The sequence below is a fragment of the Danio aesculapii genome, chromosome 9 (genome assembly GCF_903798145.1).
Source record: "Danio aesculapii chromosome 9, fDanAes4.1, whole genome shotgun sequence".
Classification (NCBI taxonomy): domain Eukaryota; kingdom Metazoa; phylum Chordata; class Actinopteri; order Cypriniformes; family Danionidae; genus Danio; species Danio aesculapii.
Genome location: NC_079443.1, coordinates 30,041,675 through 30,067,001, shown reverse-complemented (window position 1 = coordinate 30,067,001; position 25,327 = coordinate 30,041,675). Strand labels below are relative to the sequence as shown.

General features: G+C 34.3%; 1 protein-coding gene across 1 annotated transcript in view; it reads left to right on the top strand.

The window, feature by feature from the left end:
- The window catches only part of ptpn4a (protein tyrosine phosphatase non-receptor type 4a), a 79,747-nt gene that overhangs the window by 44,973 nt on the left and 9,447 nt on the right, over positions 1-25,327 (top strand). The window contains exons 9-20 of the mRNA XM_056465406.1: positions 1,115-1,202; positions 1,521-1,609; positions 4,369-4,432; positions 7,024-7,196; positions 9,993-10,061; positions 11,796-11,930; positions 13,453-13,611; positions 19,718-19,871; positions 21,015-21,098; positions 21,198-21,254; positions 21,865-22,021; positions 24,166-24,332. Coding sequence (XP_056321381.1) covers positions 1,115-1,202; positions 1,521-1,609; positions 4,369-4,432; positions 7,024-7,196; positions 9,993-10,061; positions 11,796-11,930; positions 13,453-13,611; positions 19,718-19,871; positions 21,015-21,098; positions 21,198-21,254; positions 21,865-22,021; positions 24,166-24,332 — 1,396 coding nt within the window. The remainder of the gene's footprint in view (positions 1-1,114; positions 1,203-1,520; positions 1,610-4,368; positions 4,433-7,023; positions 7,197-9,992; positions 10,062-11,795; positions 11,931-13,452; positions 13,612-19,717; positions 19,872-21,014; positions 21,099-21,197; positions 21,255-21,864; positions 22,022-24,165; positions 24,333-25,327) is intronic.

Sequence of the window (25,327 nt, the reverse complement as noted above, 5' to 3'; positions counted from 1 at the left end):
TGTAGGCAATTCATTAATGTATAAACTAAACAGAATTGGTCCAAGAATTGATCCTTGTGAAACTCCAAAATTACAATTGATGAACGGTGAGTATGCGCCATTAATTTTTGTACATTGCTTTCTCGATTTTAAATATGACTCCATCCATGATAATGCATTAACAGAAAAATTAAACCTCGAAAATTTAGATAGATTTGTGGTTAACATTATCAAAGACCTTTTTAAAATAAATAAATACAGCACCAACAACTCCACCCCTATCTAGACTGGATTTAATTTGATCAATAAAGTAACATGTAATGTAATGTGTATTTATATAGCGCATTTATTGTGTATGGCCATACACCCAAAGCGCTTCACAATCATGAGGGGGGTCTCTCCACACCACCACCACCACAGTTTGCTGTCTCCATAGAATGACGTGCTCTAAATCCAAACTGCATAGAATGTAATGAAAATGTATCTAAATTTAAATGGTCTACCAGCTGATTGCAAACAGCAAAATGTAAGTTAAACAGAAAGAACAACTAAACCTGACTTATCTATGCCAGACTAATTGGTTAATTAACTTTATCTGTCCCCGTAGAGAAATTTCATTTGCAGCATACACTCACAGAGACATTTGACAATTTAACATTTGCAATTTATATAAATAAATCTCTAAAAATCTACCATGAAAAAAGTACCATGGAACCCTTACTCTAAAAAATATGGTGTATACTGGCTATCAACTGCTACTGAGAGAGGAAGAATTAAAAAAAACTCAATTGCTTGAGGTAAAAATTATAATTTGTCAAATTTCTTACATATCTGGAACACAATATTGATGACCTGATGGTAGCAATTTGAAGGTGTATGAAAACAGATGCCTCTCATCATTGACCATCATCTAAGACCAAATCTTAGGGGAAAAATCACCAGACAGAATCAACATGAATACTGACAAATCATCGCATTCTGACACTTTACCTTTATGTAGGAAATGACATAGAAATCTTGCATTAATTACACACATACACTCTACTGCACCGTCTGTGATGTGATTCTAAAGATCCTCTTTTTTTTAATCTTCATTTTAAATTGTTATTTTCTTTATTTTTTGCTCTGGACACAGTGGTCTTAACCCAGCACAGTCTGAATTCAATTACCTGAACACGGCACGAACATTGGATCTATATGGAGTTGAACTACACTATGCAAGGGTGAGTGTGCCAGCAGGAATCTACACCCAAACCTCTTTATCACAAAATATAAAGATATATAAAATGGCTTCTGAAGAGTTTGGTCAGCGTATGTACTTTCACTGCATGGAAAAGAGCAACTTAACATTTTGCAGAGCTTTTATGTTCAATTGAAGCTACTAGGTTATATGGGTTTGCAATAAAATAAGACAAATGACCTTTCATTCAGAGTTTTTATTTTCGGGTGAACTAACACTTTAAAGACATTACACAGCACACTTTCAGAAACGCTAAATGATCCTCATTAATAATTTCTCTCTCCCTCTGTTATGCGTTCAGGATCAAAGCAACACTGAGATTTATGTGGGCGTGTTGTCAGCTGGCATTGGCATCTACAAGAACAGGGTACGAATCAACTATTTTCCATGGTAAGTCAACCTGTCTTATTGGTGCCGTTCGTGTTGTTTCAGTTCATGAGTTGTAATGACCGAGACAGAGTTTGCATACGTGGCAAGGTTGAAAATAAGGCATCCTGAAATAGATTTCTTTTAAAATTAATTTTGTGTTATGCACATTGTTATGTTGCAGTTTGTCAGTCAACTCTTTAAACTATTGTACAACACAGCAAAATATGTAGTGCATAATGTAAAATTAAATCAAACAGAGTATTTTTAAATTTGTTTACACATTTTACTTTGCGTTATGTTCTTACACTGTAAAAAAATTGATGACTTAGTTGAATCAAATGAACTTTTCTAGTTATCTCAACTTACATCAATCAAACTGACTAAAATATTAGGTTAAACTTTGTATAACTTGAAAAAGAATTGTTGAAGGATGATTAACTTATTGAAATAAGTTAAAGCCACATAAAAATATTTGTAGTCTTGACTTTTTCTCATTATATTTTTTTCCGTGTAGATATTGTAAGAATATAACATGATCAAATCTATTATATACATAGACATCATCTTTGTGAAAAAGTGCATTATATTGTATAACTGTGCAGATTAAATTTCATTGCACATAGAATTTTTTGAATGTTATGTAAATAAATAAGTTTGACTGTACACATTGTGTCAATCACATTTACATACTGCCCTGAAACTTTCATTCGACATACATTTTTTAAATCTAGTTAAATTTCTCATTTTTCACAATCATAGAAAGTATTGCGAGATGTGAAAATTTAGAGCCATCTTACAGGTAAAAGTCAAACTAGAATGCTGTCACTTGAGACTAGCACTTTATGATAAACAAAGTCAGAATATTAAGACAGAATGTGGCCGGATTGCTGAGATCCACTACTGTAGTCTACTGAATGCTGGTCTCAATGCCTCACATGCACCTTTTCCTTGCCGCTGTTTGGCATGTGTGTGTGAGTGCTGTGTGTCCATGCCTTTAACCTACTGCAACTGACTTCTTGAAATAAACATTGAATTTGGGCAAAATCCTGCACAGTCTTTAATAAAGGTTAACTCTCTTTCCACTCTGTGGCATAAAATGGATTGGATAGATCCATTTCCTCTGTGTTTTGAAGAAGAAGAAGAGGAGAGAGGAGAACTAAGCATCATTGCTTGAATTGTTTTTTTGTTTTAGTTTTTTACACAATTAATTAATTAATACACATTGGACACAGTGTGCAATGTTTCTGTGAGTGAGTAATTTTTAGGATACGAATGTAAAAAAACACATGCAAATTTAAAACTAATTGTAAACCTTTTATTAGCTTGACAGCTGTACTGTACAACTTATTCACACCTTAACTTTTTCTGGTTTTGATTGTAATATCACGCACGCCTTTTGTAAAGCTGCTTTTGATCAATAATTGAAGAAATTGCACATTTACACAAAGGAAAACAAAGGGAAATAATGGATTCAGTCATAATTCATCCTGCTTTAAGGAGCTGAAAAATTTGATGTAGCAGTTGACAACTTATAAACTTGTAACAAAAACATCATTGGTTAATAAAGTTAAAATTAATACAAATATCTAACTTGCTTAACTTAATAGACTTTGCGCCTAATGGGGAAATTTGTCTTAGACACTAGGCTCACATTTGCATACACTGAACAAAACCGAGAACACAAATCAACACAAACAATCAAGAAAAAAACATTTGCATATTTAAAAGTCTAATTGATCTAGTTTTAGTAGATTTATTAAATCTAGTAGATGTAAAAGATTTCTTTTGTATATAGTTTAAAATATGTCTTAAACGGTTGTATCTACACACAGGCAGCCTGTATTGTCTACTGGAAGGCAGTAACTCATACTCGCTATGCAAGGGGTCAGCTAATATAGCTTCACTAAAAACTGATTGCTCATAGAACGATTCTAAGGATCGATATTCCCTTTTCCCTATGATTCACATGGCTTTCTTCACCAAACATCCAAATATCATATTTGACGTGATTATTCCTTTAAGGTGTAAAGATACACTATGATGTTTCTAACTGTTTTTAATGCCTTTATTTTAAACCGTTTTAAGTGAAATAGCTGATATGGAATGAATAGGCCTCTGAAAAATGTGATTGTGAATAGTGGCGTCCAAACACCAATCAAGCAAAGCTTTTCCTCCAACACCAGGCTGTTTTTTTTTTGACACAAGCTCAGCTGCTGTTCTTGCTTTAGTCCAAGCATCTCTATTTGAAATACACACACAGATGCTTTCCAGGCAAACTATCTTTAGCCTCGAAGAGAACAAGGCCTATTTGCCACACATGTCCACTGACCTCTCAAACGGTTCCACTTATCAATTATTTTTATCGATAGCTGTATCTATATCTGCGTGTGTCTTCTGTGCTGACTGTAAATCACATCAATCACAAAAAATGTGAATGCCAATGGCAATGGGGGATGTTATGTACAGATAAATATAGTAGAGTTTGACTGATTTGAGTCATGTGTTTGTGAGTTGCACTGACTGTGTGTGACAGAATGTGTCATAAGTGGCTGACTTTGCTTTAGTGTGTGTTTGTTCAGAGAGTGTGTGTTCTGTGTTGTGTTGAATATATTTAGCTTCACCATGAGTCATGTTTTAATAGGAGTGAAGCTTAGAGTCGTACAAAGGGCCGTGAAATGGGTCAAGGAATTTTAGCAGCTCAGAATGTGGGTGGGTTTGTTGCTTCCCCTTGAAAAATCAGTTCTTGTTTCGCCAACAAATGATTTTTTTCTCTATTTTAGGTTGAAGATTGTGAAAATATCTTTTAAGTGCAAACAGTTTTTCATCCAGCTAAGAAAAGAGTCGGTAAGTGGTGCGCTTTTATTTCTTTATTACATTTCATGATGTCTTTAATTTCTGCATAATGTCCAGCAACGTTTCAACTTCCTGTGCTTTTGTTCACCTGTGCTATTTTCTCTTGCTGTTATCGGATTGCAGCTTATAAAATAATTAGATGACCCCACCAGACATAAACGCTCCTATTTACAAACTGCAGGGAGCAGTAATTCCTATTAATAAACCGTATTGCCAAGGCAGTCTTAAATTAAACAGCATATTGGCTCCCGCAGCACCACTGATCTTTGTTTATTTGAAATCCATCTGTAATTACGGCTGTGCTGTCAGTGACGATGTGAAGAGATGATGACTCCTAACAGTGTATTCATTATGCATGAGTTTTTGCATGCGGGGAAGCGGGATGCGACTTGACATCTGAATCGCAGCGATTGCTGAGACTCGACGGGAACCTGAAGCGGGTCTCCACAACATCACAGACCTCAAAACACCCCGGCGGTGTGAATAATGCACAGGGGCCTTTCAGAGGCAGTTGTACTAAAAGCAGAACTCAATGATGTCATGATCCATAATTGATGCCCAGATGGCACAGCTTGGCTAAGTGGGTCCGATTTCCCTGGACCTTGGTCACAACTGCGATTTGCAGAAAGTAAAACAGTTCGCAAAGTGCATTTACCTCCTACCAGAGTCTCTAGTGACCAATGGAGTCGTGCAGATTGGAGTGTCAGGCCTAATAGGTCTCTCCAGAGCAGAGCTTTCTGGCTACTTTTTTTTTCCAGGTTTGGAATGGTGGTTAATGTCCATTGCAAAATGTACATAATATCTTATTTTTGTATGGAAGTGGTGGATATGGAAGCCCATATCCACCATTGAATACGAAGGTAATTTTGACTTAATCTCACGTTTCCTTTTATTTCTCACTATTACAAATTATGATATTGTAATTTTCGTTCAAAATTGCGTAGCATGAGCTCTTTTTTTTTTGTTAGTTTTAAGGCAAAGTTGCAGGATATATTTGTAATTGCAAGGAAAAAAGTCGGTATTAGGGGAAAAGTAGTTCGAATTAGCAGATATAAACCTACACTTTTAAATTTATTTATTTATTATTATTATTTTTTTTTAGAGAAACTCACAATTGTGAGTTATATAGTCTGGCTCTGGTGAAAAATAAGAATTTGGTATGCTTTTTTTTTTAAAATATCGTTATAGGTGAAATGTCATTCATGAGTTACTGATGTCACTGAGGGTTATTAGTGAGTAGAGCCAGACAGAATCTGCGGAAATTTTTTGTTATTTCTGGGCAGAATATTGTAAAAAATCTGCAGATTTATGCTGAATGATTTTGGGTGTATCGTAACTAAAAACTGGATATTTTACATAAAATATCATACACTTTTAACTTTTATTTAATGTTTACAATGCAAATCCTATTAGATCCATTTGTTTGGTAAACAAAGCAAGTGTCTCATGTAATTTATCTACCATATATCTACTAAAAGACAGGAATTATTACTTTACAAACTATATTGTAAGTAAATCATATGAACGTTTTCATAGTTAGTCAGTAATATTACTGAAATTAATTTAAAAACCGAATACATTTTTTTTAAAATGTGAAAATTTACACATTTACACACAACTAAATAAACTCAATGATGGCGTGAAAATCTGTGCCTACTAGTGACCAACTGGTTACTGCTGTTTGTTTGTAATCTTTTTGGTTAACACTTTATCTTGATGATCCATTTGAGTAAGCATTTTTTTTTTTTTAATATTTCCCAAATGATCTTTAATAGAGCAAGAAAATTTTTGGAGAAAGTCTTACTTGTTTTATTTTGGCTAGCAGTTTTGAATTTTTTAAAAAACATTTTTAAGGTCAAAATTATTAGCCCCTTCAAGCTAGTCTACAGAACAAACCATCGTTATACAATAATTATAATTACCCTAACCTAATTAACCTAGTTAAGCCTTTAAATGTCACTTTAAGCTGTATAGAAGTGTCTTGAAAAATATCTAGTGAAATATTATTTACTGTCATCATGGCAAAGATAAAAGAAATCAGTTATTAGAAATAAGTTATTAAAACTATTATGTTTAGAAATGTGTTGAAAAAAATCTTCTCTCCGTTAAACAGAAATTGGGGGGGGGGGAGAGATCTACAAGGGGGCTAATAATTCAGGGGGGTTTAATAATTCTGATTTCAACTGTAACTGACTATAAGAAACTGTACAATTACATGTCAACTTAAACTAACCCTAACCCCAAGCCTAAACCCAATTTAACAGTCTACTTATAATCTAATGGGAATTAGTTGCAATGTAACTTAAATTCAACAAAAGGACCATCAAAATAAAGTGTGACCTCATCTTGTCCTGCTTTTGTCAGCCATAAGCAACCTTTTGCTCTGCCTGCTTTGTACAATAGCCTCACCCCAAACTCTCACTATTGGTTGAGCTGTTGCTGGACAATGATTGACAGATTTTAGGGAACAGTTCCAAGTATTTTGACACTTTTATGGGTGATAAACCCACAAATGGCATACTTACAGCAGCCTGTGAAATGGGTTAAGAGAATTTCAAATATTTTTTTCTTTTGGCCTACAGCATGAGTCAAGAGATACATTACTCGGTTTCAACATGGTAAACTACAGGGCCTGTAAGAACCTCTGGAAGACATGTGTTGAACACCACACCTTCTTTCGGCTGGATCGGCCTGTTCCTGCACAGAAGAACTTTTTTGCGCACTACTTCAGTTTGGGCTCCAGGTTTCGTTACTGGTAAGAAGTTTCTCCTGTGCCTTTGCATTTTGAAGTGTTTAAAAAAAACTCCAAATATTGTGTTTGATGCTTGTAGTTTGAAGAAAGGTGGCTTGTTTTTTAAAAAGTTCTGTTGTTGCTCAACAACAGCAAATCTTCCTTTTTCTGCTTACCCAGTCAGTCCATTAATTCAGATACACTCAAAAAAAATTTTTGGGGGGGCGTGGGAGGGGGGAACAAATAATTGTTTTGTTCAAACCACTTAAATTTGTATAATGATTAAGTTAACTTAATCGATTTGTGTTGGGACACCATGAGGGGATTGTGTGGAACCCTGCAATTTTACAGTGTATCTCCCTGCCACAATTTTTGTAAAATGATGCATTTTATGTAAATTATTGTTTTTGTAAATTATTATTAAATATGAGTTGATTATACACAGTATATTATTATTAGGGATGTGACGAGATCTCGGGCTACGATATCTCGCTGAACTAAATCGGGACGAGATTTCTTGTTGAGGTGAAAAGTTGTCTCGTGAGTTGTGATGTTATGATGGAGTGTGAGGGTAAATTAAGCACTGAAGATTTGAGGCAGGATTGGATTTGAACCTCACATCAAGTGCTTTGCATACACCCGTCAGGCTAGCCTTGGAGTTGCGCATCACTGTGATGTAATCGATTTATTTATTTATTTTTATTTTTTTTAATTCTTCACCGGAGTTCAAGGGTTGCTGCGTCCAAAAGCAGAACACATTAGCACACACATTAACCATGGCTCATAACATCAATGGAATAGCACTTTAGATATGCTTAAAGCCATAATCGTCGTAAACATGTGGAGTATTCCCTTTTCAGGGTGCACTCAGATAAGGTACAGTTGCCTTGAACCGTCCCAAAGCGTGATTGTCCCCCGTTCCCTCTCCTCCTCTGCATGCACTCACATTGCATTTTTACTTGCTGGACCTGAGCGCGCTTACATCATCGATGATGCGACTGTTCAGTTTAACAGAGAGAAGCGCTCTCGCTCAGCACAGTGGACATTGCTTTAGTTATATCGTTTTGTATTATTTTTAGTCATTTGGGATGCAGTAACTCGCAGTCAAACAGAACCACCGCTTTTGACACTCATAAATTATCATAAAAGTCCTTGTGCTACAGGTATAGGGAGGTTTCCTGAAGATGCAGCTGCAGTGCAGCGAGGGGTTTGCGTCTTTGATAAACTACGGCAGTTTGCGTTCGTTGAAAATTAGGAATGAAAAAGTGACGTTGTGTTTTCATTTTCAGGCTCAGGCACGCTTTGCACTCACACTACAAGCGTACCGTGCCAAAGCCCAAGTGACCCGTGCTCTGGCACACCTCTTCCAACCGGGCCAGGACCGGCTAACTGAACAACACCTGAGCCCGATTCAGAGCACTCACACTTCTCAAATGAACCAGGAAACGTGCCTGGGCACGGTTCGGATAGCATAGTGTGAATGCGCCCTCAGTCGCATTATTGTGCGGTACGGACATGTAAATGACGTAATCAAACTATTACCACAACGGTGGGATTTTAGCTGCATTTTGCGACAAGATAAGCCATACACACTCAGCTGTTAGACACTTCTCTTCACCCATCAGCCGAGTCAGTAAAGGACCACAGATACACAACTCCCCCTTGAGTGTACACACACACACACACACACACACACACACACAGTGAACTCCTGGAGACACATACACCGTCGTCGTCATCATTATCATCACCGAACACACGTTTATGGTGTCCGAAAAAAATGTAAGCTGTTGCTGAATGAAAGTGAAACTGTTGAAAAAATAAAAACCAAAAATTACATGATTACAAACATTTTAAAAAAAGTTGAAAATGTGTTTGTTTGTTTTTTTCCCTCAGTTGAATAAAAATCAATTTTCCATGCATAAATTAGCAAATATTCTGCTAATTAATATATATCTATATATATATAACATTATTTTCCAATCATGTATTAGCAAATATTTCGCAGTGTTTGTCCTTTACTATATAGAATTCATTATAATAGCAGAAAAATAACATTTATTACGAGTTGAATTTAAAAAAGCACCTAAATAGTTTTGCAATTTGTGATTTTTATTTTTATTTTTTTCGTTGAATAAAATATTTTCCATTCATGTATTTTATCATTGAGGATTTCTTAAAAATACTGTAAAAATCTTGTGTCGTTCTCGTGAACCCAGTCTCATGTCTCGTCTCATCTCATGGAGTAAGCATCTCGTCACACCCCTAATTATTATGTATAATTATATTTATAATTTTTTTCTCATTTCACATTTTGAATATTTAATAGTATATATGTTATTTACCAATAAAATTCGCAATAGAAACTGGAATTATATTTTGTCATTTATGGAAAACTAAGCCAGCAAAAAAAGTTGTTATTGTTGAACTGGAGCTGGAATTGTTGAGTGGAAAATGTAAGATTTTAGCATTTCAGTGGTAGCTTGTGCTGATTGAGGTCAGAGTCACTAAAAGTCTTGACCTTAGTTGACATGAGCAAATACTCTAGTAAATCCTAGGGATAATCTCATTAAACATTGATGATGCTCTTTATCCAGTTTTAGATATAGGAAGAGGAGGTGATCAATAATTAATCTTTTGATGCTCTCTAGATTTATTAGCGTTTATTGCTATAGTATAATAAAACATATCTGAACTCTGTAGCTTGGAGCAGATAAAGATAAAAGCACAGAAGGATGAAAGTTTTAGAGGTTTGTTATATGTTTGTGAATTTGAAAAATATAGCTTGAATCCTGACAAACATCGTACATTTCTTCACAGCGGGAGGACGGAAGCACAATCTGTTCAGTATGGCAAGGAGAAGGGAATCAAGGACAGAGTGTTTGCAAGGTAGTGTGTGCTTACTTTGTTGTGATGTGATTCTTCTGGTGGTGATCATTAGAATATTAATTTGTTCTGGAAGAGTATTTCATTCTGTGAAAATGTGAAGTCTCTTAAATACAATAAGCTAGCAGCTGGTAAGGAGGAGGGACTTCTTCTTTAGCCTGTGAACTGAACATGCAGTGTGATGCTGGGATCAAAGTCCTTTTTAAGCAAGATTAAGTTCATTTGGTGGTCACAGTCTCAGTAACAACCCAAGTGTAGGTATTAACAGTCGTGGACATACATACATACATACATACTTTAGTATGCAGCTGTACTTCAGGTAATAGAATCTGGTTTTTCTAGTATATTCAACAACAACAAAAAAATCTTTCTCATACATGTTTCTATCCAAATATGCAAATTAGACTTGTATGCAAACCTGGAATATTGCATAAAATTTTTGCAAATATATATTTGCATCATTTCCTTCCAATGACTCAAAGAACAAAATTATCACTTCCTTATAAACTTGCACCAAACATCTAAAAGAAAAATTTGCCGCAGAGAAGCCACTATGGGCCTTTTTTCTTAAATGATAAATGACTTTCACCTCAGAAGAAGACGTTGAACACAATAGATCCTTATATTATAATCTCAAATCCTTGAAAGATTTTAAGATTTAGATTTTTTTTTTAAATGTATGAACATTTATATGCATTTATGTATGTATTATATCATCTTTGCCATACATTACAAAAAACGATCTTCCGCTTATGCAACGGACCTATCCTTACCAATCCTAACAGACATCTTCTCCTCACCATTTCTGTTTGTTGTCACAGTGCTGTCATAGTGTCAGTTGTAAGGGCATGGTTAAGTATTTTCACCTTGCCCAATACTATAAATTCACAGTACTAACCACACCCCTATACCTCAGACAGAGCATTTAACTCGTTTCTTAATGACATGCACAGATGAATTGTTCACCCCAAAACTGGTAATGTGAGCTAACAAAAACATATGGTTAGCTTTGATTTCATGTGTACTTATGTGGCATTTTTTATGCCATACTCCAAAATGTGCATCAAAATATGTTGATGGAAGCATAGCTAGTGACTTTTGTGCATCTTTAAAAGTCATAAATAGTCTTTGTTTCAGCAGTTTCAGATTTTTTTTCCTGATACAATTGTTTGAAATGTCAACAAATAGGAAACTGTCAAAAGATGAGCAAAGCCAACCTTGTATTTGTTCTTTTTTATCTCAGAATAGTGATTGACATTTGGAAGCCTGACAGGAGATTCTGCTCTGTCTGACTTTCAAAGTTGAAACTGTTATGACAGAAACCCCTAACAGCACTCTTGAATGTCAATGAATTTGCTAAATTTGCCCTTCAAGGCACAGAAATACCTCAATAGGTATCACCATAACAAAATATAGCAAACTCCTGCAGTTACACATTTGTAAAATATATGGAACATTGTAGAACAATATCTCAGGAGAGCAGAAAAGTTAAAAGATAAACTCAAATTTCAAGTTTTTTTGCCAAATAAACATGGAGTTAATGTTAAAACTTTAAGAAATGGTTGGCAAGATTATATTAACGCTAAATTGAACACTAAACCGGTTTCAATCATACAATTAATCTGTAATAATATATAACTGCCTTACTGTACTGTCTCAACAGTTAACACAAGTGACTTTATACTATGGTTCTACCGAGGTGTTGCAGATATTAACAAACTGTGTTTCATGTCTTAGATCTCCCAGCAAGCCTCTGGCCAGAAAGCTGATGGGTGTGACAGACTGGGAAGCAGTGAGCAGGAACTCACTGTCTGAAGAGAGGCTAGAGACCCGCAGCCTGCCCACTCGCTCCCCTCCTGGGACACCCAACCAGTGAGTGCCGCTCGCTTTCAGTCAAACCCATAACCTAATGAGCAAAGACTCGGCAGGGTGCTTAGGTTATAAAAAATGTGACTGCTGCATGTGTGTGATCTCATGCCTGTCATGTCACTCCAAAATCAAAAGGAAAAGAAGGAAAGACAATTTAGAGAATTTTAGCCACTATTTCTCTCTGTAATGTGTAAGGGTTGAACAACTTTAAATTTTTTGAAAGTCGACTTTTATGTAATCAAAGTCGACGTCGACTAGTTGCTGGTGATGTCATCAATAAAACACAAGAGTCAAATGTTTTGCAACATGCCACAATTTGCGATTTATTTGGAGGAAATATATCCACATGCTCATTGATGCTAACATAAGAAATATAACGCTTTAAAATGACTTGAGGGCATGGAAATAATCCAAGGGCAGTTTCGTCCAGTGAACCACCTTCATGTATAAAGCTGCCTTGTAGTTCAGATCAAACCACATGATCTGCACAGAGCAACTAATCAATGTTAATCAAAAAGTGGTTTTCACCCTCTAGTGCTTCCAGACATTATGAGTTTTGATTTTTGTGATGAAAACACAAAAGAAGATATTTTGAAGAATGTTGGAAACTGGTAGCCATTGATATCTATAGTAGGATAAAATAAAACACTATGCAAATTTTTTTTTTTAAATTTGTGATCAACATAAAAAATTGAGAATAGCTGTGTTTTCATCCAAAGATGCAGAGTAAACATAAGCACAAAACTTTAATATTATGTAAAACTGCTAGTCAGTGCTGCCCCTAGTAATGCGTGTACCCCCCCCCCCCCCAATCCCCTATTTCTTAAGAATAACTCAAAGGATAGCACACCAGATATTCGGTATTAATTTTCTTAACCTTGACATTCTTTCTTCTGTTGAACACTCTGCTGGAAACTTGTAACTTTTGACTTTCATAGTATTTGTACTTTCTACGACAACAACAAAAAAGAAACGCATCAAGGTTTTAAATCACTTGAGAGTGAGGAAACAGGGAGTATGTTGTCATTTTTTGGTCAACTACACCTTTATTTGTTTTATTATGTTAATATTAAGAAATAGAGATTCAGCAACAATTTTGCTATACATTTTTTTTTCTTGCTTTTCCACCAGAATGTCACAATGCAAAAATCTTATTTCTAAGATTTAGAAATCCTAGTTTTAAAAAGGCATAATTTTAATGCAAATTGTATCTGATTTAATCTGATTTAATAGCAGTATATGACCTAAACTTATTCTTGGCAATCTAAGTGAGTTTTACACAAGAGGTCGGATTTTTAGAGACTTTAGGATTACCAGTAAACCAATAAAAAAAGGATAAGAGAAAAACTAGATGTTGTATAAATCAGGGTTAATGCATCGTGTTCTTTACAGTAACTTCGCATGTCACTGTGCAAAATTAGTTTTCATAAATACAGTACGAACACCTTGTCTAACGTTATCCAACAGATTTTTATTCTCAGATTGGTGATTTCTGATTACATCACTATAAATGTTCTGTCGACAGCAACTCCTTGTTTGTTCAAGAGGGTCCCCGGCTGCGGCCCTCTTCAATGGGTCACCTGGTGGACCATGTCATCCATGCCTCCCCCAGCCTTCCGGTTTTCTCCAATCACAAATCAGCTTCCTCTACACAAGCTAACAGCATCAGCCTAGAATCTACACCGTGAGTACTTTCTTTTGATAGTAGAACAGTATGTGCTCAAACTCCGTCTGCTTATACTTTGATATTATTGATGATGCTTCCTAAGGTGCTCCAGTGTTTATACTAGCATAGATATTTACATTAGATGCCACCTACACTATTGTTGTCTATTGGAAGGAATGCGCCAATAGAGCCGCCATTTTAGTACAGGGTAGCGCTCCTTTGAAATGAATGTGGGACCAAGGCGTAGTGGAGGACTGGCCATCTTGAGCCATAGATATGCAAACATTTATACATTTATACATGAGTTTTCCCGGTGGTCAGTATGCAAATATTCTTTTAAATTACGAAACTCATAATTTTACTTCACTTAAGCAAGATTTTTAAATTACAAATGGAGTAATAATGTAATGTGGATCATTCAAATGTTTGACGACAAACTTAATATTTCAACAGGCTCCTCAGTTAGTCAAGCTGGTCTTAAAATGGAACAGAATAAAATCTTTCTTTTTTATTATTATTAATGTGCTTGCTTTATATTGCTTGATTAGTCATACCACAGTGCCAATTGTATCTACTTTTAGAATCATTAAATAATTTTGGTTATTATAAAACGCTATTTGCAAAAGCCACATAATTTAGTGTTAAAAAAAAAAACAGAAGCTGAAGTCTGTTCCTCAAACTAGAGAAGTGGTTTTACTGCACCAAAACCATCTTTTATTGGCCGTTTGTTTTGTCTTTGCCTTCCAATCACAAGTACCACCCTCTGTCTGCGCCCTTAAATGGCCCTGAATGGAAACTAAAAGCATGCTGCGCAGCTGTAAAATGTGTTTACCGCTCATAGCGTTGGGCTCAGTGCTTTGGGTTTTAACGGGGCATGGTAAACATGTCAAGCCCTTTGTGATCCTCTTGAATGGGTCTGCAGTGTACTTAAGCCTAATGACATTGCCAGTAGCTGATAGGTTATTTGCATGGCATGTGGTTGTTTTGAGTTCCTTTGCTGAACTAGTTTAATAGGAATATAATACCCCCCCCCCCCCCTTTTTTTTTTTTTTTTTTTCTTTCTTTGTTTCGACCTTTAAGCTGCTATAGGAATGACCTGTTTATAGTAGGGGGTGTCACCACATGACCTGCCTCAAAATGGGCTGTGTCGCAAAAACATAATTGTTTTTTTTGTTGATTGCTTTTCAGATGTAATTTGACAGTACCAGCAGTGACGACAAAAATCTAAAAAGAGATACAAATATTTTATATCATTTAATTTTTTATTTGCTTATTTGTTTATTTTTACATTAATTTTATTTTATTAATTAATTAATTTTTTAAAGATATTTGTAATTTATTTATTTATTTATTTATTTTTTATTTTATTTATTCTTTATATATATATATATATATATATATATATATATATATATATATAAATATATATATATATATATATATATATAAATATATATAAAAAAAAAAATAAATATATATATATATATATATATATATATATATATATATATATATATATATATATATAATTTTAATATTTTATTTTATATTTTGTTAATTTATTTTATTTATTATTTATTTTATTCATTTTTATTTATTTTATTCATTTTTATTTATTTTATTGGGTGGACTATGTTTTCGGATGATAGATGATTATTACTGAAAGAAAAATACTCTGGTGTCAGAATGTGTCATCAGAACCGAATGTTAGAACAGCAGTATTTTAGCAGTGCTTGCATTTCAATAATGATCATTCGTGAATGCTTGCAATTTAATTAATTTATTTAAAAATGTATTCTTTCTATTTTAAAATGTATGTATTAAATATATGAAGCTATATAATTTCCTAGTTTCTAATTCTGTGAGCTTCCAGTATTTATGTACTGTGAAAATTGATGGATTGTTGACAAAGTGTCTGTTACTATATTAAAAGTCAATTTGGATTAAGGTGTCTGCTAAATCCATAAATGCAAATTGCTTTGGGTGGCCCTGACCACTGTGTAATCTAATTTCACATAATACAGTGCACAGCATTTATAAGTACACTTCTCACAAATATTTTAAATTTATGTTTTTAATAGGAAGAATTTTATATTTGTGCATATACATTAGACTAGTCAGTACTGAAGCTAAATCTGGAGCTTATCTAACAAAATAACTTAAGATAACAGTCCCAAAACTAGTACATCCAAATGTATGGTATAGAAAAAGATTGAATACAAATTAAAAAAAAGAGGAAAAATCAAGAGAAGCAAAAAAATTTAAAAATTTAGTTGTAATTTTTTATTTTAATTGGATTATCTTTCAGCTTCTAAATGTGTTTGGTGACCAATATTATTATTTTAATAAATATAGCTGTTTAGTAAATCAGTTTTGTTTAAATGCACCAAAATACATTTCATATTTTTGTCCATTTCTCAGTAACCTTCTCAAAAAGGGGTGTGCTCTATTATGCTTAGATATCAAATGCAGTGCTTGGCATAAATGACTGCATTAACCTAATGTATATGCACACATTTAATATTGTAAAGCATCCTATAGAAAAAAAATACATTTAAAAGTTGGGACATAAGGATATGGTGTAATTGAATTAATTTGAACATGTTTAAAGAGTTTAAAATATACAAGATTTGAGAATTTGACACATCTTAGACTATCTGGGGGTGTATGGTGTATGTGTCACATATAATTCTCTTATTTTTTCCTTCAAAGAAACTGAATGTAAGGCATATTTCCTTTCACTTCATATTTACCATCCTGTTTTCATATAGAATAACCAGCACGGAGGAGAAATGTACACCCACACACACATTCAGTTTTATGCTTGCTTATCTCTGTCATACTTCCAAATAATGACATAACCATCTGCTGTTTATACTCAGAACAGAAACCAGCAGCAGTACCCAATCTGTGCACAATAGTGTGTTTAAGAGTCTTTTCAGTTGATTCGGTAAAAGAATGGGCTCATACGAATCATCGGTTCAAGAATGGAGATGTATGTCTTGGCTGTGCGTAAATAACAGGACACTTTCTCAATATGCCCTTTGGCCTTCTCTGCTGCTCTGTATGGGCCTGATGTGTTCAGTGTGGGTCAGTGCGGTCACTTTCTGACACCATGCTGCCTTGAGAAAACAACTAGAAATGAACACAAAAGCCAAACGGGGTCAGTGGGAGGCGACACACTAATGCAGACACACACACACACACACTCTCTTACGCCCCATATACAAACATGCAGGCACACACACATACTCCTGACCCCAGTGGTGTGGTGTTCATTGGAAGTGTGCACCCAAGTGTGAAAGGTAAAACAAAATGTGTTGCATAATTCAGTGGTTCAGTGATTTGTCACTGTATAATGTGTTCAGCTCAACTGAAAGATATCTATTGAGCTGAATTGCTGTGAACTTGCTGGTTGCTAGAGCGAAGTGTGCTTACTGTGAATATGCAATTGAACACAGCCATTCCAAGTATAGCCTGCACAGAGGCGTTCAACACATGCTCACTAGAAAGGCTCATATAAAGGTAAAGTCAGAATTATTAGCCCCCCATTGATTTTTTTTTTTTTCTTTTTAAAATATTTCCCAAATGACTGTTAACAGAGCAAGGAAATGTTCACAGTATGTCTGATAATATTTTTTTTCTTCTGGAGAAAGTCTTATTTGTTTTATTTCTGTTAGAATAAAAGCAGTTTTTAATTTTTAAAAAAACATTTTAAGGTCCAAATTATTAGCCCCTTTAAGCTATATATTTTTTGATAGTCTACAGAACAAACCCTCGTTATACAATGACTTGCCTAATTACCCTAACCTGCCTAGTTAACCTAATAACCTAGTTAAGCCTTTAAATGTCACTATAAGCTGTATAGAAGTGTCTTGAAAAATATCTTGTCAAATATTTTTTACTGTCATCATGGAAAAGATAAAATAAATCAGTTGTTAAAGATGAGTTATTAAAACTATTATGTTTAGAAATGTGTTGAAAAAAGCTTCTCTCTGTTAAACAGAAATTGGGAAGAAAAAAAATAAACAGGGGGGCTAATAATTCAGAGGGGCTAATAAGTTTTTAGTTACTCCCAAAATCATTTCACTAAAAATCTGTTGATTTATTTTTTACAAAATTCTTCACAGAAAATAGCAAAATATGTCCACAGACTCTATCTGGCTCTAGTCATGAGCAATAAAAATGACTTTAACTTTGTTTAATATATGCAATGTTTATTTCTATAGCGCTTTTACAATGTAGATTGTGCCATAGCAGCTTGACAAAGAAGGTCTAGTAAATTGAAATTAAAACTGCGTCAGTCCAGTTAATTTAGTTAATTTCAGTTCAGTGTGGTTTATTTCCTTGCTGAAAGTCCAAACACTAAAGAGCAAGTCCATCGTTGCGCAGCTCCACAAGTCCCAAATAAAAGGGAGGGAACAAAACTTCACCAATTGATGAAGTGAACGAGAACAAAAAACCTAGAGAGAAACCCGGCTCAGTTGGGCATGACCATTTCTCCTCTGGCTAAACTTCTTGTGTAAAGCTGCGGTCTAGGCGCCGGAGGCTGGAGAATGCTGGACATTCATTGTGGAGATATAGAGTGGCGTATATCTTTTTAAACCCTGCAACCATGCATTTAGAAATTTTTATTAGTTAATTTGTTCAGTCTGTGAAACAACTGCCTGGTTCACTGCTGATAACTTTTGGAAAAAACTTTGTGCTTGTGGAAATTTCCAAACTTCAAAAATAATGTCTGGACTTCCATTTAAAGTGGACATTTAACCTGTGGACTTGAACTAGATTGATCAACACTACCCTCAGTGAGACCCATCAGGAGCTTAGCAGTTACTTTTTGTGCACCCTTGTTTTTTCCCTCATATCCTTGCTCCATCCTCTCAGCATGCAAGGAAAAGACAGAAAAACAGAATCACGCAAAACGATATATCCTCACCTTCTTTAGCTTCACTTCAAAGCACCTTGATTTAAAGAATACTCTACACCAGTGGTTCCCAAAGTAGGGGTCACGGAACGATGACAGGGGGTCCCTTGATGATTTCCAAAAGTCAAATTAAATTTACTAAACTATTAGAATTACCATATTTTATCCATAACCCACAGAAGATGTTTATAGTTACATAAAACACAACAACATGCAAAAAGTTACCTTTAACTATTGACTTCCACAGAAGTAAAAACAAATACTATGAAAGTCAGTGGTTACAGGTTTCCAGCTTTTTTCAAAATATCTTCTTTTGTGTTCAACAGAATATAAAAAGACAAACTGGTTTGGAACCGACAAAGGTTGAGTAAATAATGACAATTTACATTTTTTTTGGGTGACCTATTGATTTATAAATATTTTTCAGTTAAACAAATTTGTTCATTTTAAATTGAGATGCTAATAGTCTAATCCTATTCTGGTTCTGTTGATATATAATCCTTTTTTAAATTATATATATATATAATATATAATTTTTTTTTCTTCACTATAATATACACCTATAATTTTCAAGTTTGAAATTGTGGGGTGACAGGTAATGAATGAATGAATGAATACATGGCATTAATTAACACTAGAACTTATGTTAAAGTTGTATGTCCAATACTTGCATATGGACGTTACTTTGATTCGACTCATTTCTTATGGTTAACACAATATGTCTTAAATTGTGAGACTGAAAGAAGCATTTGAAAAAATTATTATTGGTAAATTAAATTGAACCAAATATGTTTGTGCCTTTTTATTATTGTGTTATTTCACTTCAGAATGAAAATTGACTTAATTTACTCATATTACTCATGTCAATTCATATCTGAGGAATTTAAAGCATTAAAGCTTTTTATTTAAAACCAAAGAAACTATATATATATATATATATATATATATATATATATATATATATATATATATATATATATATATATATATATATATATATATATATATATATATATATATATATATATATATATATATATATATATATGTTCGTTTGTTTGTTGAACACAAAATGAGATGGTTTGAAGAATGTTTCTAATGCACTTTGAACATTTAAAGTGCTATATTTATATTTACATATATTATATTGCGTTTTATATGTATTTATATTTCTTTACTTTCCTTGATAAAATGTGACAGGTCTCCAGAAGGTGTTGAAGGCCCACCACCCGCCCTCCCACCCAAGCAGTCCCGGAAGAACCTGAGCCAGCTCATATTGTCCCATTCCCAACAGGACTTGGACAACCACATCAACGAAATGTACGATGTCCCCACAGCAACCGACAAGGCCATGGTAAGAACACATCCAGTGACTCACTCGACCCAGACTGTCTGTGCTACTTTGTAGTTCCTCTTTCCAAAGTTGGCATTAATAGTCCAGAGTCCCTCCCTTCTGTGGCACACCGCTGATGGCCTTGCACTCTAAAGTAATAAAACACTTGCTGGTTTGGTGCAGGCAGTTCTTTGCACGTAAATAATTTTCACTGCTTGTGTGAGAGTTCATCTTTTGAAGGGCTTGTTTTTTTAGCATGAATAAAAAGACAATGCTTGTGGGAACTAATAGTAATACAAAATGATGTACAGTAGCATTTATACTTAAAATGCAGTTTGATGTGCTTTTATTTTTACACTTAAAATGTAAAAACTGTTAAGGTCAATATTATTAGCCCCCTTAAGACTATCTTTATTCAGTTGGCTACATAATAAACCAATGTTGTCTAATGACTTGCCTAATGAAACCAATCTGCCTGGTAAAACTATTTAACCTAATTTAAAGCGGCGGTCCATTACAATATCATATTTTAAGCTTTAGTTTACGTGTAATGCAGTGTAACTTTAAGCCTTTAAGCTCAATACTAATATCTTGCAAAGTAACTAGTTAAATATTATGTACTCTTTGTCATCATGGCAAAAGATAAAAATCATTACAATTTAGTTATTAAAGAAATAAAAATCTTAGGAAATATTTGCAAAAGTATTCATTTCACAGGGCATAAAAATATTTTGTCTTTAATTGTATTATACAGAAGCAGACTAAGATGTCTTAGACAATTTAGAAGTGAATTTTATTTGGTGAGCGATTGTAATGTACAATCAAAGAATCTAGAATTCTATTCTAGAATTTCAAATCTTCAAAACACTAGAAGTGTGCCAGTAAAACAGCTTAGGAAGATCTCAAACAACGAAACAATCTTGAAACATGTTTGAACAGATCATCAGAAATGTGAAGGCATATGACATACACGCAGACATACGTCACTTTAAAAAGAAAGATGGACAAAAACAAGCTAGAATGTACTTCCTGAAGCTAATTTAAATGAGAGAGAGAGAGAGAGAGAGAGAGAGAATAAAGAGCAATGTGCTATTTTGAATTGCTTTAAAACTGAAATAATTTCTTTATTCTATATTTTATCATTTTCTATATTTTCTACATTAGCCCAATGGAGTCGTTCCTCATGACAATCTTGTCCTGATCAAGATGAAGCCGGATGAGAATGGGAGATTTGGGTTTAATGTGAAGGTAAAATTACCTACTCCTGTCGTTTTCTCTGATTGTTGATGATTTAAATATCCCAGTGCCTTTGAAACCACCTCTCCCTCTTCTTTGTTTTCACTGTAGGGTGGATCTGATCAGAAGATGCCCATAATTGTGTCTCGAGTAGCGCCTGGAACATCGGTTTGTCAAATAAACTGTTTATTGCCATAAATACTTTAATACTACCGTTTATAGGGCAGAGGGGATTAAAGCAGGAGACAATAAGAATAGACACATTGAAGAGCGACCCCTGTAGGATTAGAAGTGAACTGTCCTGTTTGTCAGTGATTTTTATGCATTGAACTATTTTACTTTCATTTAAAATTGGCCATAGTATTTTCTGTGTTGGTATTAGAATATTCAAATCATGCATTAAAGAGATAAGAATGTGTACGCCATTTACTCATCAAACGTTTATGAGTTTCTTTTTTTTAGTAGAATGCTGAAAAATGGTAGCCATCGAATTCTTTAGTAGGAAAAATACAATGGAAGTCAACAGCTATGAGTTTCTAACATTTACAACATAGCTTTGTGTGTGTGTGTGTGTGTGTGTGTGTGTGTGTGTGTGTGTGTGTGTGTGTGTGTGTGTGTCTGTGTGTCTGTGTGTCTGTGTGTCTGTGTGTCTGTCTGTCTGTCTGTCTGTCTGTCTGTCTGTCTGTCTGTCTGTCTGTCTGTGTCTGTGTGTGTGTCAATAATGAGACGACTAAATGATAACAGAATTTGGGTCCAACCATGTGTGTTTCGTCTGTAGGCTGATTTGTGTGTCCCCCGACTAAACGAGGGCGATCAGGTTGTGCTGATCAACGGTCGGGAAATTGCAGAGCATTCACATGATCAGGTGGTCATGTTCATCAAGGCCAGCTGTGAAAGCCACTCGGGGGAGCTCATTCTGCTGGTGCGGCCCAACGGTGAGTCCTGGTCTTATTAATACACTGCTGCTGCCTTTGAATAATGACTACAGAAGTTTGGGCTGGGAGGATTTGGAAGATGTCTCTTATACTCACCGTTGCTGCATTTGTTTGACTTAAATCCAGTTAGAACAGCAATTTTGTGAAATCTAATTGCAATTGAAGTTTGGATTTATTCCTTTGATGGCAAAGCCAGATTTTCAGCTACTGTCAGTTCAGGCTTTGCTGTCACATGATGCTTTGGAAATCATTCTGGTTTAGTGTTAGAAACGTATTATTATTATTATTATTATTATTATTATTATTATTATTATTATTATTATTATTATCATTATTATTATTATCATTATTATTATCATTATTATTATTATTATTATTATTATCATTATTATTATTATCATTATGAATTGTTAAAACTATAACTATTAGTAATATTGAAACAGTTTTACTAATATGTTAAAGTAATATTGTTGTGATGTTGATTTATTTATTTATTTTTAATATATTTACACAGAGTAGCAGTTCTATACATTCTACAGTCCTTTTAATCACTTTAATGCATCCATGCTGAGTAAAAGACTAAAAGAATTAATGAATGAGTAAAGTGTATGTAACTCTAAGCTCTAACATTTTTGGTTTTTGACTCTAGTTTGTATATCACAAACACCATTATGATTACTGTATGTAAATATCAGTGATAAGCTATTTTCATGTAAAAAAAGACGTGGCTCCTTAATTTCAAGCAGTTTCGTGCTAGTTACTGAAAATGGTAACTAGTTACAGTTACTAATTACTTCATTTATTACTTCAATTACTTACACCAAAAAGCAATGCATTACTGTTAAAAGTAATTTTTGAGTTACTTTTTCAAACAACATTTTAATGCTCTCGTTACTGCCATTATAACGTCACTTCAGTGCTGCATGGAAAATACACTGTTGATCAACTTTACAGTTTTAAATAATTTGCATTCTCACTACTAAAACACAAAACTTAAACAAAAAGTCATTTTTAAATTCTAATTTGGTCACTAAGTGTGACCATCGGTACAAAAATAAAAAACACAAGGTGATAAACCAGCTGAATAATATATTCAGAAACAAAAAAGCTAATTTCCTCAGCATCATAAAAGTTGTTGTATTTATGCCTTAAACATGTTTTTTCACAGCTTGAGTATGAAAACTAGCAACAATATACAGCAAACACCGATAACTTTATGAAATAAATAAATGAAAGTAATCTGAATTATCATTCAGAATCAGTTTGGTGAGCCTCAGCACCAAAAACTGTTGTTATAGGCAACTAAAGGTTTTATGCATTTTAAACGGAACTAAAAACATAACAGCTGCTCAAAAATTAAATTGATGAGTATTTTCAAACTAACCGCAAATTAAATGTGTTGTCAGCAACTTATGGAAAGTAAGCTGTGTATATTCAAAGTGCAAAATCTGCTGTGGTATAACAGCTAAAAAATATGGAAAACTAAAAAACAATAAAAAATAAATCACAGCATTTTATCTGAGCAATACAACACTTTACATTTAAATAACATGTTCTGAAATATAACAGAAATGTGTCACTGTGTCTACTAAACTAAACAATTTTGTTATGCAGATAACAAATGTCTGCTTATTTATTTGAAACAACATACATGTTAGTATTATTAATAGTAATTAATAATTGTAATGTTAATAGTCTCTCGGTCTCTCTCGCGTGCATGTATTAGTAACTGTCAAAAGTAATGCTGTTACACTGTAGTGCACTAGTAACATGTTATTACCCAACACTGATTTTAAGAACTGTAAAACTAGTTGTAAATCTCCATTTTATTAAAGAGAACATCAACTGCGTTTTTTTAGTTATTGTTTGAGTTTGGCATGGGTTAGCCTCACACTATTGCATAACCTAAATCCAGAATGGTTTCATTTGGAATTGGAATTTTGATTTCTTAGTTTTGACCCCTTTAAAATGTAATAATAACTTGATGATAAACATTAAACCATGAACTTATATTTTACATTAAATGACAAACTCATATTTTCATTCCATTTATTTACTTTTTCTGGCATTTGTTGGGGAATAAGGATTTCTTGTTCTTGTGGAATTTACAGTAACTTTCACAATAACTGTGTCTCCCTATGCAGCAATCTATGATGTTGTTGAGGAGAAGCTGGAGACAGAGCCGGATTTCCAGTATATCCCTGAAAAATCTCCTACAGACCCATCTCACCTGGACCAGGACGCCTGGAGAGACTCAATGCTGCATTTAAAGGAGGGTCTCAACAGTGGTACTATACTGGCCCAGTTTGATGTGAGTAAACCAAATCAGTCTTTTGAATTCCAATGAAGCTCATGCTTTGTACTAGCAGCAAAAACAAGGATTCAAGCATCTTTGCAATCAAAATCAAAAGATTTTACTTTGATTACCAACAGTGAGCTGCATAATAATTTGACTTCTGTTCTGTGTTGGCAAAAAATGCATCTCATATCCAATTATTATCTCAATTGCTCTTTTACGGCATGCTCTGAAATCTACAGCAATCAGGGTTATTCATGGTGCAGTCATATCAAATGAATTCCCTATTACTTCCTGCCTTTCATCAAGCAGCCCTAACATATCTCCGTGTATGTGGAGTTATAGTCAATAAACACTTGCATTATTTTAGATAAAGGTTGTAGACTGCACAAACATGGTGTGTGTGCTGAAAATACATACATGCCATAGATTAATATAGTGTTAAGTAGGATTTACAGTCATTATATTTTGCATTTCATTTCCTTTCCATTGAATGTATTTGTAAACATGGAGTTTGAGTGGTGCCATCAGGTCTTTTGCAAAACACCTGTGCTTAGACTGAAAAGACACATTTTTGGAAAAGTTTTTACATTCGTGTGTGTGTGTGTGCGCGTGTGTGTGCGCGTGTGTGTGCGCGTGTGTGTGCGTGTGTGTGTGCGTGCGTGCGTGTGTGCGTGCGTGTGTGTGTGTGTGTGTGTGTGTGTGTGTGTGTGCGCGTGCGCGTGCGTGTGTGTGTGCGTGTGTGTGTGTTTGTGTGTGTGTGTGCGCGCGTGTGTGTGCCCGCGTGTGTGCGTGTGCGCGTGTGCGTGCGTGCGTGTGAATCGTCACATATTTTAATCGATTTTTTTAACAGGCTCACAGTGAATCGTTACATCCCTAATAATTAATGTAAAAACACATTCTGTGTGAATGAAAGATTGAATGCATTGACATTGATATTTATTTGTTGTTTTGTGAGGGAAACATTTAATGTATGACATTTCCGAAAGGATACTGAAGGTCATGCTTGA